The 19,968-nt window shown below is 37.0% G+C and overlaps 1 protein-coding gene across 5 annotated transcripts in view; it reads right to left on the reverse strand.

Moving 5' to 3' along the window:
- LOC105675427 (protein couch potato) overlaps window positions 1-19,968 on the reverse strand; it is a 101,696-nt gene that overhangs the window by 52,369 nt on the left and 29,359 nt on the right. For all 5 annotated transcript variants that reach the window (XM_012372578.2, XM_067355711.1, XM_067355710.1 and 2 more), the window contains one exon: window positions 833-910. In XM_012372578.2, the coding sequence (XP_012228001.1) occupies window positions 833-910 (78 nt within the window). The remainder of the gene's footprint in view (window positions 1-832; window positions 911-19,968) is intronic.

The following is a 19,968-nucleotide window of genomic DNA, read 5'->3' on the forward strand; positions in this document are numbered from 1 at the left end:
GGCGGTCGGCGTAGACGAGAAGCATGATTCATAAGAGGAATATTCCCCCTGTGGATACAGTTCGAACGCTTCACTCATAATGTTGTGTTTTGCGTGGTGCCGCGAGAACTGTAGAATGTAAATGAGCTTATTGAACCTCAACAACGAATTAAACGTGACGGTGAAAAGCCAGACGTGGGAGATTGAGATAATTAATGTGATGAGGGAGAGAGATTCCTCAAACCACCTATTTTCCGGAGAAAAACATCAATAAACGTGCAGCGATGCAATCAATCGAATATATTCGTATACGTTTTCGGATTGTGATATCTTCAAATATTTGCAAATGGATTGACGAAATATTGAATTAGTTATTAAATATACAATCACGATCGAATAATGCAATTACGGAGTTAACGAATAATTGTATTTTTTTACATCAGCATTCTTTTTTCGAAAGTTCAGATCGTAAAATGTCGAAACACGTGTAATCGTGCGCTCTTATACTTTCAAAACGTTAGTACACCGATAGTTATGATTTATACATTCCACGCCTTTCAATTCGGCGAGATCTCGGATCTTTGCTTCGGAAAGCTGCTTCCGACCGCTGTCGTTTTTCGATCATGCGAATTTGCGATAGAATGTTAATGCTGCGGGAACTTCAGCTACCTCAATATCACATCGTTTAAATTTGCAAATGGGTCCTCGTGCATCGCCGTCGGAATATTTGGCTTCGCAAATCTTGAATCCTCTCCGTGGACTCTTTGATCTCAGCATCACGCGGATACACGTCCATGTATATATGAAATGAGGCAAACAGAGAGAGAAAGAGAGAGTAAACTCAAAGACTCACCTCGTATGCTCTGAAGAGCAGATAGAGCTCCCTCGGCTTGGTGTCCATCGGCAAGCCGCTCACGAACAAGGTGCGCACCTGGAACAGAAGAGAAAGAGAACGATAATTGAGTTAATTAACCTAATTGGCGGGTCTAGAGGGTAAGAGATGCGACTGAGGGAGAGAAACACAGAGAGAAGAGGAGAGATGTATATCGGAGATGACTCGGAGACAAGGGAATCGGCTTTCTCGATTTGACTCCTGCCCTCGTCCTGCCAGACGAGTCGATAGTTAATTGCGGAATCAATGCGAGATGCCCCGCGAGAAGTCGGTTCCCCTCCTTCGTCTTCCTTTTTAATTTCGCGATTAATTCGGCAATTTACGAGGGGAACGATCACCAATTAATTGTGACGCAATCCTTGATGGTCTTCGAAAGTGATTCCTAAGTGATACTTTTTTCCTCTCCTTGCAACATCGATCATTCTTTCCGTCAGCTATTTGCTCGCCATTAATGTCGATGTGGTTGAATTAATGCGATATTGTTTCGCTTTCAGCGGCAAATGCAAATCAGCGTTCCGTATTGAGTGCCGTCATCAGGAACAATGCGCCGAGCAAGAAGACTAACACCAATTCGACGCAACTTTCGCCGACGAGCGTTTATTAAACGCATCGGTGCGCTGATAATTGCTAATCAAGCGTCCTCAATTCATTACAAATGTTAGCAATTTGTCCAATTTGTCATGTTAAAACGCGGCTTCTTTCAAACATGAAATACGAGATTATTATTTACATTGCATTAGTTACATTGATTTATGAAAATTTATACAAAATAAAATTTTCGATGGAAATTTTGAAATTTTGCAATAGATTTTCGATAACAATTTTTTTATAACAATTTTTGAAAAGTTTTTAATTCATATATATATTGTAATGTAACTAATCCCAAAGATTCTTCAAAATGCTCGTGAATCATTCGATGTCGCAAGAACAGGCGCATAAGCAGTTTGTACTTCTTTGTCCGGTCTTTGATCGACTTTTTCCGAGTTGTTACAAATTAATAGTATACCGCATCTCTTGTCGCAAACTTGGTATGACGTTGATAAAAAAAATCGCCCGTGTGTAAACGCTAAAGCTCTAAAGTGAGACACGTGTGACCGCAACCATGTCGCAAGGCGTGCTGTCTACTAATGGATGAGACTGAGAGAATAACCGGCGAAGTTTACGGCGACCAAGTTACACGAGCGTCTTACACCGACCTTAAGTAATTGCTGCGGCTATGCGCGCACCCTCACGCGCGCACATGTGCATGTAATGTCAGCAATGCACATGCGGTGCATCACAAGCGCAGGTGTTGCAGGCGAGTACGACAAAGACGCGGTCGATCTCGCCGCGCGTTCACACTTTCTCTCTCTCTCGCGCGCGCGCGTCTTCTAACTTATAATGATCTCTAGAACGAAGCATCAAATTGCCACAATGAGGTTGCAGCAATTAATAAAGTTAAGAAACACCGCGGCGGCGGCGGCGGCGGCGTAAAAGTACGGCGCGCACACGAACGTAATTATGTAGTTTAGCCCGTCGATCACGTAATTAATTTTTGTAAGGATGCCTTTGATTTCAGATATTATCGGCCGTCAATTGTTTTCCGATAGTAGAGATGGTTCTATATAATAAATAAAGCTAGCAACCTAAATAAAGCTAAAACTAACTCGGATTATGTTAACCAAAAAAACTAGAATTATATAAACTATTGCAGAAGATAATGGAGACTAAAGATGGCAAATAACGCTATTTAAAACTAAACTAAAAACATGTTTTGTTAACTGTAGTTACATTTTTAAGATTCTCTAAGAAGGGCAAGGAAGTTGCTTAACCACTTTGAGAAAGCTATCAGTAATTTTCTTTGAACCGGTTCGAACTGTGCGGAATTTCAAACTACGGGAATTATATTGAACCTGCATGCCCACTAGTCCACATTGATCATAAAGAAGGGGGGAAAATGTGAATTATTCGACTAGGCAATTATCCGATTAGATCGCGGAATAAATCTTCGCGTGCTCATGCGAAGTTAAAAGCAGCCCGCGGAAGGCGGTCTAATACGCAATAAAAATCGCGTAGTGAAATCTATGAAAGGAATGTAATCGTTCAATACTTCGCAAAAGTTCTCAATATTTTCATAGAATTAAATTGCCTTTCGCGGAGAAAATTCGATAAGCGAAATATTATAAGAGATATTCGTGGATTGAAAGATTTAATCCATTTTATTCCAACAATTCTACGAAACAAAAAATTCAAGTAACTTAACGTGTCACAAATTTCATATAATTCTCATTATTCCGATTTATGAACAAGTTAATCAACTTAATATTAAGCTCCATGAACTGCGATACAATTATTTTAAAAGTATTACCGTATTTTAAAAGTACCGCCCTTCTCCTCTTCGTCGACGCGATATTTTCAACAGAAAAACTGAAACAATCTATTATGTATGTATATATTTCTTCCGTTAACAATGTAACGAAATCGTGTTATTATTCCGCTTACGAATATTACACGTTCGTCACGCTAATTAAACACAACGCACATTAATCAGATCTTTATCCAGAAAATTGTTAGTTTCCTACTCTTCCTCTTCGCTTTTTTCCGCATTGCAAATATCGGGCGTGCATTCGCAACCTAACCTTAGACGAGTTTCGCGAGGCGTAGCTTCTAAATGACAATAATTGCTCACGGACGAGCGAGTCCGCTCCCAGCTCGCTTGCAGCTGACCGTGTCCGCTAGTTCTCATTGTTTCATCTTCAAAACTATGCCGCGCCGCGCCACTTGCACATCCGCTCTCTGGCGACACTCCTCGTCCCATATTTGCGTTCCCCTTTTAGCGACCGCTGTTATTTAGAAATAATTTTGTGTACTGGCGCACGCGAGTACGCAAATAAATATACAAGCTGTTCCCATCCTTCTTTTAATTCACGAATTCATTCATCATGAATCAAATAAATGAATTTGTTTACTGGTAAGTTTTATTCAATGCAAGCTTTTCCGCGACATTTTCATTTTTGAGAACATCATTATAATTAATACCTTTGTGTAAAGTTTTAACAAAACAAATTTTATACTTGAAATAAAATAAAAAGAATAAGTAATTTATCTAATTACACGCCTATGAGTTATTCGATAATTCATAGCTCAAAAACTATTTATATGTAAATTAACTCCCAACATCTTATGATAAAAATAACAGTTTTAGTGGGCAAAGATTAATCGCGTATACTTGGTTCATTTCAAGATCGCACGTGGCAAAAGGAAGGCAGCGATTCGTTACCGTCCCCTCGTTAATTTCCGGCAGGAAGCATTGGGGGCAGAAAAGCGAGCACGCAAGAAAAAATATCTACGATCCCGAATTGATATATTCAAGGTAATCGTAGCCATCATTAATTGTTTTTCTTTTCAGTAATCAATCACATAATTTTTTTACTAGCAAATTTGCGCCGTAAGAGACTTAAACCTTTTTAGATCTTATGCGTGATAAACATAAACTAAACACTATACTTTGCCTCAATAAATTACATCACTGTCATACCCAGTGTTATCCGCGTAACATCATCATAAATCGCGCGAAACATAAAACTTTTCGCAAATTATTACTCGTAAATCGAAATTGCGATTATCAATTTTAGATTAAAAAAGATTTTACAAAGTATATCTCTATTTTAGCATTTCCATCTATTAAAAAATTGTTTTATAAAATTATTATATAAATTTCTAATCTTTCAAGATAGAAGACTAATTTTCCTTTAAAATTCTCTTCATTTTTGTATTGCTGTTATTTTTTTTTGCTAAAATAAACACCCGTTAGACTGCCTGTTACCTACATTAGAGACTGCTATTTTAATCTCACTGGGAAGGTAGACTTAGAGATCGATTTGATAGCGTAAAGAAGAGAACATTGCATCAAATGTATATTAGCATCCGGTGCAGCACGCAGGCGGGAGGCCATCGTCTGGCTCAAAGCTCATTGCCACTCGCGTTGGTAACGCGTTGGCAGTGTCGGTCAAACGCAGCAGCTACCGCGAATTCGATTAATCTTGAATCAGAATTTACAGGTAATTCGAGAGTACGTTGAGAGGAACAATTTGTAAAATGTACGCCTCGTCAGATCTCGAATGGAAACGCGCGGTTACAAGCATATCTATTTACAGAGAGACGGAGCAAAGCCGCGCGAGATTTATTCAATCCAGTGAAGCTTTCGTTTACGAACGTGTACGTATTAACACAATCAATATATATATATGTACGCGTGTGGGCGTATTAATGCCGCCACTGTACGTACCGAACATGAGAATGTAAATGTTCGTAAATGCGGGAAAGCAATAATAAAAAGACTATGTGAAAAATAGTGACAAAATAAAAGATTATACAATTTTCCGATTCAAATTATTTCACCCTTTTATAATATCAATATGTCATGTTGAAAACAATAATTTACTAGTGAAAATATTCAATGTGCTACTGGCAACGAGAGGAGAAAGAGAGGGACAGCGAGAGGGAGAGAGAATGTAAAAATGCCGAATCAAATTAATGTTGGCGAATATATGGAAAATGTTTTTCAATTGCGCGCATCGCTCAAGGCTCTTTTTGCATGTGAATAACATAAAAGAGAAAACATTATTTGTACCGCAAGAAATTGCAATTTATTAATATTTTCCAATATAATTAAACGCAATAGAATTATGTATAATTAAGCGCAAATTTTCTTTTAATTTATCAATTATTTATTAATTAAAAGCTTTTTCTACTAATATACAATTAATCGAAAGACCCTCAAAGTTTAGCCATATTGGCAAGTAGTCCACATATACGTTGCGAAATTCAAAGAAATTACTTCTGTTGGCTTGATACGATCATAAAGTTAAGCATGAAGTTAGCAGAACATGTAATTTAATTTCCCTGTTCTTCTGACATATTATTTATCAATCAATTCTCTTTATTATTCACCTTCGCATGACAGTTTGGCACAGAGCGATTTGTTTCAATTAAACACAAATAAATCAGAGTAATGGCAATAAATAATGCATCTTCGCGTTTCCTTAGCGCTTCGCTTAAAATAAAACGAAAATTAAAGCAAAGATGCAACCAGGTCATAATCGAGGATCACATAAATTGCATCGTGACGCGCAAAGCATGACCTACGGTTTTATGCAGCACGGAAACGCCGTTGCATTTGGAGCGCATCCGAACGATTTCACGTCTTGATCGGCAACCCGGTCGCAGAGACACCGAAGCGCGAACAAAGCGGTCGGTTTTTTTCCCGCGGATTTCCGCGACGCTCTCTCTTAATCTGGTTGTGTGAAAAGCGAACGGTTTTACGCAGCGCACAGAGCGGCGTGCTTCTTTAATTTTTCACGGTTAACCCGACAACCGCAGCCAAGTTTCATGCTGACAAGAGGGTCGGTTAATTCGTTTTTCGGTGAAAACCAACGAACGAGAGAGACAAAATATCTACTCGCCGCAATTGCGATTAAAATGGGGCGATATGAATTTTCTGTAAGTGAAAGATTAATCAATCTTGATTATGCGGTATTATTTTTACATATATTTTATTTGCAAGCGTATCTAGAGTGGCCAATTTGATGCTTTTAAGACTACTCCAAGTGACGGATGTCAAATACTTCGGACACGTACTACAATTATATAGTAGATTTTACAATAGTGTTATATATATTAAGTGTTATATATATTAATAATTACAGCATATTCTCTTAAATTAATACGTAATTCATATTTGTTCTTCTAATTCTTTTTTAATTTTTAGAATTAAAAAGGCGACGACAGATTTTTATGTTAAACGAAAAACATATTTATTTAAAAAAGCATGTGCTTAAAGGATTATAACAGAAGAATTTAGAGACCCATCTGAGCCCACAAAATCTACTTTAACACCATCCAATTTTACCTCTGGTTGTCCCTTTAGGACACTTTGGGCGATTTTCTCCGCTCTAAATCTTTTACCGCGGTCCCAATAAATTTAAATTCGAGATGGTCGGGAAAAAACATACACGGTAAATGTATGCATACGAAAATCGAGTTTCGTTTTAAAGCAGCACACGCGATCGAGACGCGATCCGTACTTCCGTACTTCCGTAAAGACGAGTTAAATATCAAAATGACAATTCATATCGCGGCGCGCAGTGCAATTAAATCATCCTTGTGATCGCGATCGTACCGTTCGTGAACATTCACGCGCTGGCGTCAGTTGGCGAGGATTCGCACTTTTCGATTTAATCTTCTGGTAATTACGGCGGATAGAATTTTCGTGCGCCGATCCGACCGAGGAGCGCCGGCGAGCAAGGAGCGTGCTTCCGCTTTAACGCGGGACGAAATAAAATACCGGAGCTGGGGTTCGATGGGCACGGGCTCGTGTTTTCAGCGTGTACACTCGCTGCAGACGCACGCATACACACGCCCGCCAGTTACATACGACAAACACAAGTCGCATCTCTTTACGAACGGCATATCAGATTTTACGGTGATCGCGTCGCACAATATGCTCGCATTAAATTTTCCGACGTTTTCTGTCTACATTTGTATATTTGAATTAAACAAGACTCGCTACCAGATCTTTTAAAATATACAGAAAGTTTTAAAATAATGCCCGACATTCTAATACAAACAGAGAATTGTTAAAATTGTTCAAAAGGCGGAGTTTATATTTAACGTCACGATTAATATTTGAGAGCATAATGTTATTTCAAGAATCAACTTATTTCTTATGTTGCAGTTGTTTTTGGCAACGTTATTAGATTCTGGTGTGTAAATTACAAATTCTATTAATTAAATAACTGTTTTAATACAATTCTTAAGACGTTCGAGAAAAAATTACTATTGTAGAACATCATGAATGCTCTCTCTGATGATAAAAAGGTGCACCGCATCGAGATTCTAAAAGCGTCGTACCGCTATTTTTCTTCGCCTATCTTTATTCGTGTCAGAATTTTGGCGTATCCCGCACGCGATGTGAAGTATAATTAATAATAGATCGGCTAGAAGGCGAACTATACCTTCACAAGCCCACCTTTAAATATAGTCTCTCTCACAGGGCAATGTATCGTCAACGTTGTTGCAGCGATGCAACTCCGTTAAGTAACGCCGGCTATAGTAATCGTGAGATGCCGCAGACCACCAGATGTCCCCCTTCCCCTCCTCCTCAATTATAAATTCTATGGAAGATCTAACCGCGACGTTATTTAATTCTGTCAAAAATTCAATTTTTGCTCAATTTCAACTATTATTTTTACAAGAATTTAATTTGAGACTCGTCTGCGAAAGTAATTAATGTTAAAAATTAAAAATTAATGGCGTATAGTGGCCATACGTTAACGAAATTGATTAAAATTTTACGAATATATTCCGAACATCTTGAATAATCTATAAATCTATCTCTATATCCTAAAGAAATCGTAGGGGAAAAAGATAATTGATTTTATTTCATATCTCTCATTTTTATTCCAAGACTTTTTATATCATCAAATATGTCCAAGTAAAATTCATTTGTGCAAAATGTATTATAATAAAAATTAACCCCTTTTATGCGCTTGACACATTAAACGCGGAGCTCATCGTCGGTCCAAAAATATCGGAGAAAATCGATAACCGCGCGCAGGACGAATACCAAGTATCGACGTTACGCAAATCATATAATACCGGTTGTTAAATAGCGTGCCATTGTACTACCCCGAAGATAATGGAGCACATTATTAATTATTATCCTCTACGCTCTCGGCCGTGGCCATTATCCTCGGGGAAAGACCCGAGATAGCGTAAGTAAGTGGTATAAGCGCGATATAATTAATAATAGGATCGCTAGGCGGTGTGCTATTTTTACGTTCGCTCGGATATATAATGTCGCTGGTGTTTTCGTCGCCGATATTGCACGGCATTAAGTCGCGCGAAAGAAAAGCCCGCCGGCGGTTCGCTCCTCCAAGAGCCAAGAGAACGTCTCGCGACTCGTTACGTCTCTCACGTCCGAGAGTGTCACGCGCGCACGAGTGCCGTCTGTAACAAAAGAGCGGAATTAATCGCGAATCTCGGACACGCACGTGTTAAATCTTTCGTCGCGGCGCGCTACGTGCCAACCCGCTGTTGTGCTAAATCACAGATTCGGTTAGCCGCAAGCCTGCGCGCGGCAAACTGAATAGTCCATTTTGTAGCATCCCTCATTCCGTCGGAACTGACCCCTTAACGAAAATCATTTAACGAGATAAATATCTTCGTGCAACTACGAGCGTGACAGTTCGTTTTCTACCGGATATCGAGGTTATTTTGAGTACGCTGAGCAACGTCACAGAGGACAATTTAATTCATAATAATTCATAATTTATAATTCAGTAATTCATAATAAATCCGCATATTATTAAGCTCAAATATATATATATATATATTATTTTGATTTAGGATTATGATAATATTATTGTTATTAATGTAGATTATAACTACAACAAAATTTAATGACGGTAATACTGTTTTATCTCGTTCATAAATTTTTCAATTTTATTTGTTTATTCATCATTTATAGTTTTCGTTTCCATTGGGTGTTTGGGAAACATTTTCGAAGATATAGCATGTGTGTACACATGCAATAGATCATGATAAAAATACCTCCATTACAGCTGAAGGTTAATTGTGACAAATGAGATGTTGAGACTGCGCTGTCAATTTATGATATCATTAACTTACAACAATTTATAAAGAATACTGCAACTTTTCACTCGTTTTTCCCGTGATTATTCCCTTTCAGTTGAAACTTTCTAGTTTTTAACATACATTTTATATTCAAAATACTTTTCGGAGAATCGCGCGTCACTACGTCTCAAAATCAATACCATATTTTACGACAAGGTATAAATTCAATATATATATTGTTCCCTAAAGCAAAATTTTCATAATTTCATAAAAATTTCGCAAAAATTTCTTTTAAAAAAGTCCAAAATTTCGAACTTTTTATCAAGATACACGCGTTAAACTTTTCAACTTTATTAAAATTCAGAAATTATTGATGGTTTACCGTTAAGGCAAACAGAACTTCTCTTGATACTGCACTGAAAAATTGCTGAATATTTATTTGCCTTTGATATTTGTCGGAATGAACATATCATGTCTAGATATGATATATTTCAATGGCTTTCCACTAACAACCGGCACAAATATCTTCTTCTGCGTTCCCTCTACTCGGTTCTGCATACAAAGACGCCCCCTTACATCGCTAATGAACTCAATTTCCGATCGTCTGTTCGCATCTACTCTTGCTCCTCTTATTATGAGTTTACTCTGCCGCAACACTAATATCGTTCAGCGCACTGCCCTTTTCTTTCCTTTTTCACACAAAACTCACTTTCTCTATTCATGCACAAATCCAACTGACTCATTAGAGATGCAAATGTAATCCGTATAATTATTTCATGCACGATTATTTATTTCATCGCGTTCGCCTCTTCTTTATACTTAATTTCATATGCACATCAAATTGTAATATATCATATATTTCCTTTCCCTCGTGAGAAAATATGTACGAATGCATGTGTTGCTATTATTGCTGAATGCATTTTTTCCTATTCGTTGTTGAAAAACTTGCCATACAATGGTAATAAGCACTTTATTCATCTATCTATAGACCTGCGATCGAAAGAAAGAAAGTACTCGAGAACGCCATGTGCAATGTATTCGCGCGAGCTCCCCGGTGATGCCAATACCGGAAGCAACGGGGTTGCATTAATATATCCCGCAGTAGCAGCGCGGAAAGTAAGAGTGGTGCGATCAGAAGCCAGTGTGTATAGGCGCTGCAGTGCGGCGAAATGAATGTGAGGATCGCGCACATGGTGCACGTTACAATTGCTTTGACCTCTCGCAGGCTTTCATTATTGATGCCGTACCACGGTTCTTCGTTACGCTGTGACAGGAGACGCTATATGTCGCGCGGAAACCGCCGTGGAAACAGTTTCGCTACCTCTTGTGAAACGTCTCCCCCGCGATTTCCAAGAAACGCAGGAAATTGTGGCAAAACGACCGAACGGTCGCGTGAACATTTCTCAACCTGCAAAATGCAGATCGCAGTTGCTCGTTCCTGCCCGTTCGTAAAGTGGTCGCGCCGCAAAAAACCATCGTAAAATGCTGATGAATATATCGAAAGTCGCTATCGGAGGTCTACGAGTGCAGAGACTCCGCAGTTTGAAACATTTCACAGTCCCGCGCGTTCTTTCATCGCTGAATCATGCAAATCAATCTTACATTTCTAATCAAATCTACAAGGTATTTATTCTTTACAGCGAAGCAAAAAGTTTTCAAAAAATCTTCATATTTTAAGTGCGACCAAAAGATTGTTTCAAGAAATCAGAAGACTGCTTTAATTCACAAAAAAATACAAAAAACCTACAGTAATTATAAAAAATTATTGTTTGAATTTTTATAATACATAAATACTTTTTATAACAATTTTCTGGAAAATTCACGATTCGTTCTCGTATATGACAGAGAGAAATATTGTTTTTGATGCATCACATCTTTTTCTCGGGGTAGAAAAATTGGAGAACACCGGCGAGATCGTAATAATTATTCAATTTCAATTATTTTATATATATCGTGAAATAACAGACGCTCGCACTTGCGCACGTTCTCGAAGAACCTGATTTAAAAATAAACAGAAGTCTGTCTAAATTTACCCAGAACATGAACAAAATATATTTTTATTTTAATTTGAAAGAAAATTGGTTTCATTTCAATGTTTCTTAATTTCCTTTCAGAAATATACTTCTAACATCGGACGTTAATGGCGGCATAAAATCACGCAGGTATACGAGATTATAGTTCAAAACAGGGGTGACAGATAACGTTCACGTTTAGTTTATTATCCATAGGCTCGCCAAAAGAGATAGAGAATGTCATCCTCTGATACATTATAGCCCAAAAACAAAATAGGTCGCGAGACAGGAGAAATATATGAGAGATAATTTGCGATCGCTGAAAAACTCGCTCGATTTTCTGGCCTTTTATCAGACTCGATTTTCAACCATATTTAACTTGTTCTTTCAATCGAACATAAAGTATTGCGATCCGCAGTTGACTTGCGCGCTGTAAAAATAACTGTCACTGTAACACGTTTCTAATGATCGACTTAATTGCGATCGAATGGAAGATTATGAGCGATGACGTCGCTATAATGATATATCTATTGCGATGGCTGTTTGCAATGGCGTGTAAATACTCGTGTAAATACTCGTTTTCCAACTGTTCTTTCAACGAATATTGATTTCCACAGATATTTTTCTTTCAATGACGATAAATATTACCTTTGCGCTTAATACGTCAAGTTAATGGATACGTGAAATATACTGATGTATGTGATCGATACGATGCAGATAAATTGTATATAGACATATCTAAAGTTCATCAATCTTTGCTCTTTTATGTTATGTTCCTTTTGCATTTTACGCTTCTCTACGTTTAATTTCTACGAATTACGAACGAGAATGAAAATGCTTTAATTAATTTGATTGCATTTTTTTCGACAAAAATTACGCAGTATTAATTATTTTTGAATTATAAATAAACGGAAGTCCATTTAAATTTATCCGGAACATGAATAGAATATCATTCTCTTCTAATTTAAAATTAAATTGGTTTTAATTCAATATTTTTTAACTTGTTTTTAAAGATATTACTTCAGAAAATGAGTTAAAAAGAGTTAATACACAATAAATATTTTTTTTTTAAACTCGATTTTGCATTAATTGAAGAATACATAGCTGCAGAACCATAGACGTCAGTCGCGAATGCCGATCAATAATAGAGAGGTGAGTCCGTAGTTTATGCGTATTTACTGCGCAAATATATTTACCGCGATTGTTTTCTGACGCAAAATGTAATAAAGAGATTGCTGATAAAATAGCAATAAATTATTGATAATAATGTGTATTATGTGTATTAAGCGAGAAATTGCATTTTATGCTTCCTGTTTCGAAACTTTTCAAAAATAATGAACTGAATGAATTTACGCGGATTCGTCTGATGTGCTATTGATTTCGCGGAGCTCGAGAAAAAATATTTTATCGAATTTATACACGCATTCATGACGCGTGTATCCGTAGTAATAGCGTCGTTCATTATTAACGACACGGTCGACTGGCTGAAAGAAAGTTCTCCCATCGTCGGGTCAAAAAGAGAAAAGTTCGCGGTGAACGTTTCGCCGATGTAAGAAATTCTAAGGAGAACGCGGGCGCAAGAGAGGCTATAGAGCTCAAACCCTCTGGCCCGAAGCCACGGTGAGTGTATAGTCGAGAGCGAGGGATAAAGAGAGGTAAATAGAGAGAGAAAACATATAAGTAAGAAAGGACATGTTGAAGAGAGAAAGAAGAACACTCGAGAAAGAAGGAAGGAATAAACAGTGAAACAGAAAAGGTCAGAGAGAAAGGGAACGTCTGTGTGAAAAGGACAGAGTTATAAGGAAGAATAAAAGAAAGAAAGAGAAGTTGAACGAGAAAGAGAGAAAGATATGAGTGGGAAAGGAAAAGTGGACGAGAGAAGGACGAACCCTAACAGGAGAATGCGATAGAAAGAGAAACTGGTTAAGGGAGAAAAAAGTAAAAATCTACGTGTAGAAGAGATTAAGTCAAAAAATAGGAAAGAAAAAAAGACCAAACTATATAATAGTGAGAGTAAAAGAAAAAAAGATACAAGTGAGAAAAAGATAGAATAAACTGAAAAACAGAGAAGTAACGTATACGATGGAGCGAACGAAAGAGCGAGCGAGGAAAAGAAAATGTGTAGACCAAAAGAAGATGACACGAGTGAAAGACAGCGATAGAGCACAGGCAGATGAAGAGAGAAGAATAGGAAAGAAGCGAGAGAGCACACGGGGGGAAGGGCGATTAGAGAGGAAAAGGGTAACGCCGCGGAAGGGAGTGCAATGAAGCGAAAGAGAGAGGGAAAGAAGAAGTCTCCTGTCAAGAGGGACGGAAGGGACGCAGAGAGATGAAAGAGTTGCGGTGAAAGCAGCGAGAGAAGGAGAGAAGAGAGAAGTGGAAAAAGACTGACAGAGTCGACAGACAGAAAGAGGTGAAGAGACGGAGGAAGAAAGAAAGACCGGGAAGGAAAGCAGGCGTATACAGAGTGTCCGGTAATATAATTCATCTACAGAGTCAATTAGTTATCAATTTTTTTCGCAAAAACTCAATGAAAGTATAAAGGTTATTTAAAATAAAATAAAAAATATAAAGTTCTGAAAATAAAATTGATATGTAAATGATTCACTTTTTCTCACAGTCGTCTACGTCTATAAATCGATAAACCGATATCTCTGGACAAGCTCTTTTGAATGGAAATCGACTTTGCAATTTGTTCATCAAAACCGTAGATACACTTTGCGAGAACTTGACTCATTGTCAGACACCCCGTATATGCACGTGCGAGCAGAGAAGGGGCGGACCAATGAGGAACTCACGGTAGGGAGGACAAGGGGCAGGAGTGAGGTCGAACTGGCGACGCCGTGTCTGTCTCGGCGCTCAGAAACGAGGGAAGCCGGCGCAGCGGGCCGATCACTTATTCATGCGCTCCGAAATGATTCCAGCCTTGTAACCGGCCGGTGCGGCGCGGCGCGAGTTACACGCGGCTTCGAATTAAAACGTCAACCTGCCATCCTTGCGGCGCGCTACGACGCACTGACTGTACCACACTGCCTTTCACCGACCGAGATTCGCGCGACCGATATTACACGAAGCAAGGTGCACAAGAGCAAAGTGCTGGTATCTTCTGAAAGAACTTCCTGATTCACGGATTCCTGCATCCATGGAATCGTGAACCCGAAATTAAAAGACACTTCAATGTTCTCTTAAATATTTGGATCAGCAAAATAATTATGAGAAGGATAGAACAATTTTCAAACAAATATAACGTGATATACGAGAACGTACGTGTTCTAAAATTAACAAAGTAAAATTATTGCAGTACACATTTATTAAGCGACGAGACGGAATGTGTGGTGTGAGAGTTCGCAGTTCCCTAAGTACGTATCACGCTCGAGAAAACGGTTTTTGATGTTGTTATAACACGCGCAACGAAGCTGCGCCAACTTTTTTCATTAATTCGCGGTGCATCATTCGCCGAGGAAATCTCCGACAAAGTGGAAGCGCAGGTTAATTAAGGGCGAGTCGTGAAGACAAGCACGAGAGTTGTTTACATTCTCGGAAAGTTAATTCGCGAATCGCACGGACGCATATTTTTCGCTGAAATGAATCGCTATCAGCTGTTTAGCGCCGTTTATATCGCGGCAAATTTCCTTGAGAACCTAATTCCATATTCATATCTCGCAGCTACAACGACGAATATTTATTACTGCTACAAAAAAAAAGAACATTCAGAACAGGTTCAAGTATAAAACAGATACAAATTATATCACATTTATGCAAATAACAGCAACCTTCGCAAAACTTGTCGGCTACAAAGAAAAATATTATATAGTGAAATAGACTGTTATTAATATTTAATTCTATAATGTATATCTTAGTTGTGTATTATGCATTTTGTATATTTATTATATTTTGTGTATTTAATGTAAATAATATAAAATTATTTATCATAAATAACATAAAACCTTAAATTAATTTGCCATATTTTATATGAATTAGAAATATTCCATGATGTATTCAATTTCTGTTTCATAACTATGCTTTCCACCAAAAATGATACTGATTTTTTTAGAATCCAGTTGGTAAAATAGATACATTCGTAGGCAACGCAGCTTTAGTTTCTGTGTATCTTACAGCGATCCAATTTTGCAATTTTTTTTCACTCCTGACCACACACGGTTCATATATTCGGCGTAATATTTCACGGAACATTGTTCCATGTAACATCACCTTATGGAAGTTTCCCTCGGAATTTAGCGGGACTTATACCTGAAAACGGGCGTGCCCGTTGTATCCGAGCGGTCGTTAACAATCCGCGCTCATACATGTGTTCTCCGTGCTACTCGCCACTACTTATACTCGTACTTCATCGTGTGTTTTTAATCCAGAGCGGGTATCGCGCATTTTAATTCAAAACCGCACGAAAAAAAACACGCTATTTATAACGTCACCGTATATTACGTTATTCCGCGCGAACGTACGCGGAGCGCATTTTTTTCTTTACGAAAACTTTTTATCCCCCTCCCCTCCCCCCTCGCAGGTCATGTTCAGGACCCGCATCAGTATACTCGTCTCGAATCGTTTAATTCAGACACGCTTAAAGACCCTTAACCTGCCCTTAACGAGCCTTTAATATACGACCCGGCGAAAGTGTAAGAGATTTATGGCCCACAAGCCACCCTCCCAAATCATAAAACAGCGACAGTGTTGAAAAGGCACTTTCTTGATGCGATTAAAGACATGAATGATTATCTAATTGTGAATAAAATTGATGTGTATTATATCATGTTCGCGGGAATCAAATTTGAAAACAATCATTCTTTTATACGTGAATTAGTTATGATATAAATATGAATAAAATCACAAAATTATTTATTAATGCACACTTTGTTAAACACTTCCAAAATCTACGTAAAATAAAATGTTATTAATTTGTAAGAGAAGTTAAGAAATTGGAACAAATTTAATTTGATTAATATTATTAATTTTTCATAGATATTATAAATCCAAGAGTTGGAAATTTAGCAGTTAAAAATGGATAAATAAAAACGCGGATAACTAGCGGTTAAAAATTGATAAAAAAAAATTAAAAACTAAGAGCGCAAAAATACTGGAAGCATTTAACAAAAATGCAATCAAGTTTTACCCAAGATATGTTCTCTGGCATAAAACTGCTTTTTTAATTTTTCGACATAATTGCGTTAGAGCAGTATAATGCATAATTATGTCTTACTTAAATTAATGAGTTGTAACTCTACGTATTTTAATTGCAATTTACGGTTCCAATTTAGCGCTCGTAATTAAAAGCACGTGTGTCAATTTTGCACGATGGCTTTCGAAAGACTGTCAATGCACGATTCACTACAGCTCGCAAGCGCTGACTGCCGAGTGAAGGAGACTCTGAATGGCGTAATTGTGCAAATATCTGATTAGACATCATATTAGCGAGCAGCATATTCTCGTCTAACCCGCTGCGCGAATTACAGGATTCAAAGCGGCGTTATTGTTCGGCGTAACCTCGGCATCAGCCATAATTACCGACGCAGTGGGTGATTAATCACCGACTGGTCTACTGAACTATCGGAGACGCCATTGCGGAAGCCACTGACTCGGTCTCGTCGATTCTCATTTCTCTCCGCGCGAATTTCCGATGTTTAATCCTCCGCCATCAACCGTCTTATGTCGCGCGCATTTTCCCAAAAAAAGAAAAGACAAAACGTATCAGAATTTTTAATTTATATGTCATATTGCTTGTCTCTCTCTTTCTCTTTCTCATATTTCTAAATATAAAATACTATAAAAACAATAGAGATAAATCAAATTAGTACGAAACATTAATACTTGTAACAATACAATACAATTTGTATTTATTTAAAACAAACTATTATTTTAAATTTTTAGAAAATTAAAATCATTATCTATTGAAAATAAACTGTAATTTTCCTTTTATTTCTTCCTCTGATGATATTAATCACTCCAATGTTTATTTATTACTGCCGTAATTAATCTATCAACCGCACATTCGTCACAAATTAATTCGTAATGATGCTTCCGCTTGTATTCTCAGTCGTTTATTTGTTTCTCAGAATTTATAATCGCTGTAATTGCATGTACCAAGTCATATATTTACCAGCGTGGCAAGATTAATACGTACCGCTTTATTAAATTTATCTGCAAAAAATATACCGGAACAAGAATTCCACACTGCCGCGGTAGGAAAACCACGAGTGTGTTCCAGTGTTTTCAGAGTAACACCGTGCCTACGTTGATGGAATAAATTTTAAATACACCGGAAGAGAGCTCGTGTGTCCGCGTGTGTTTGCTCACGCGCCGCTACGTGCACGTTCTAGCAATTTAGCGACAGGTAGTTTGTCGCGGCATAGCACATTTTATGAACGAATTTTGCCACCGTCGCGCTAAAAGATCGTAGGGTATCGATATCAAAACCGAAATTTTCGTCGCTACAACTCGTCCTCGATTACAAAACACCATTAAATCACCAATTTTTTGAAACAAATAACTGAGCATAAAAGACACACCTTCTTTGAAAAAAGTCTTTGCGTAGTTGCAAAAATATCCCGCAAGCAATTGGTTTTTACCAAATAAAATAAAGTAATCATTCTGAAATTCGAACATAAACATGACTGTCGATCAAATTCGACATGCGTGTTCAAACGTGAGTGTCGCCAAAATACTCGCGCGAATATTTTGGTTCGTATTTGTAGCATTAATCAGCCGATTTGTTACCGATTACATTATTGCGCGCTGATCATAAAATTCGTTATAATTACTGGCGTTGTAACGCGATCCGCGCGACTCTCGCGTCGATTCCGGTTGTCACCGTAAAAACGCGTGTAAATGTCGACGTTAAAATCAATACGCGCAATAATACAGCGGAGCAAGTAAATTGGAGGTTCCCGTAATGGCGTTTCCAGGTGTTAATACATTGCTCGTAACAATACTGTCTCCGTGAAAGACACAAAGCGTATACGTTCGTACACGTGGCTTTATTGTGTTTCGTACCCATGCGACTGAATGTTCTACTAATTGTAAGTTGGAAGTTAAATTGCATACGTGTATTCATACGCTTATAAACTCTGCACTCTCGTTATTAGTTCAAGAATGTAACGTCGGAATGATCAAGCGATAAATATAAAATATATCTTTTTTTAGCATTATACAATACATACATATTTATATTGTTTAACGTTTAATTAAAACACTTGTAAACTTCGCATTTAAAAAATTTATATTTTAAACTTCACTTAAATCTTCAAAAGAAAATAATAAACGCATCATTAGAATTGGTATTGCAATAACTGGAGTATAAAGAATCTATTATATAATAAAATAGATATTTAAAAAATGTTCTTGTATTTTTTTATTTTTTAATTCTTCTTGATTATACGATTTCGAATATCTATCAAAATGCAGTTTGTAAAATCTTTCGTAAAATATTTTAAAAAGAATCTAGTTCTACAGTACAGTTAATCTATAGCTAATCCAGCTGATCTATTCATTAATGCGCATATTATTATCTCGCTTATATATTATTTCTCCTTTTCATCCTTCCTCGAAAATCTAGCAATGTGTGTAATTACTAGAAACTCCTCACAAGTCGGAACAAATCTTGTAAATTACGCCCTTGCGAATGAGAACAGCTGCGAGAAACAGTAATTCAGTTTATTTGCAACAAGTTTCCTTGAAACACGTGTCTGTACTTGTGCATGTAGCAGTGCACTCTTTTTCCGGCAACGATGCATTTAATTTGCATTTTTAATTAGTTATCTACCTCGTAATTCATCCTCGAAAATATGACGGACAATTAGTAAGCAGTATTGTAGTTAATTAAATAGAAATTAATCATTTTTCAGCTACTTTTATCAACTTAATACATCACAATATTTTTTCTCCATTAAAAAACTGAAAAGTTTTCTTCAACTTAAAAAAAAATGCAAAGTTCACCTAGATTTTATTCTAATAATACGATAAAAATATCGCTAAGTAAAAAATTGAGAGCAGATACGAAGAGAATTCGTAATTTATTACAGTGTCACTTAAAATACGACATCATGTATATTTAAAGTGAATCGTCTTATAGATTATAGACTTATTTCACTTATGGCTTGAAGTAAAAGTACTTTTAAATATTGAGCCAAATGTAGAATTTGTTAAAGACATAAGTTAAATTAACTATTAAATCTTACATTATAATTCGAAATCTATTCTTTTAATAATATTAAAATAAAACAGATTAGATTGACCTACCGGCACGATACGCCGCAACGGAGTTATTTAAGTTGATCGGTTAACATACAAAGTATATTTAAATTATAATTGCATTTAAAATAGTTATTTAAGAGAGAATTATTTTGCACATTAAACTTTTACTCATCTCTTATGCAAATGTCTAATAAAAAAATTACATATTTATATCCGATATTCATAAATATTAAAAATTGCAAATCTCTTACTGAATATTTCAAA

This window comes from Linepithema humile, chromosome 5, assembly GCF_040581485.1.
Source record: "Linepithema humile isolate Giens D197 chromosome 5, Lhum_UNIL_v1.0, whole genome shotgun sequence".
Classification (NCBI taxonomy): Eukaryota; Metazoa; Arthropoda; class Insecta; order Hymenoptera; family Formicidae; genus Linepithema; species Linepithema humile.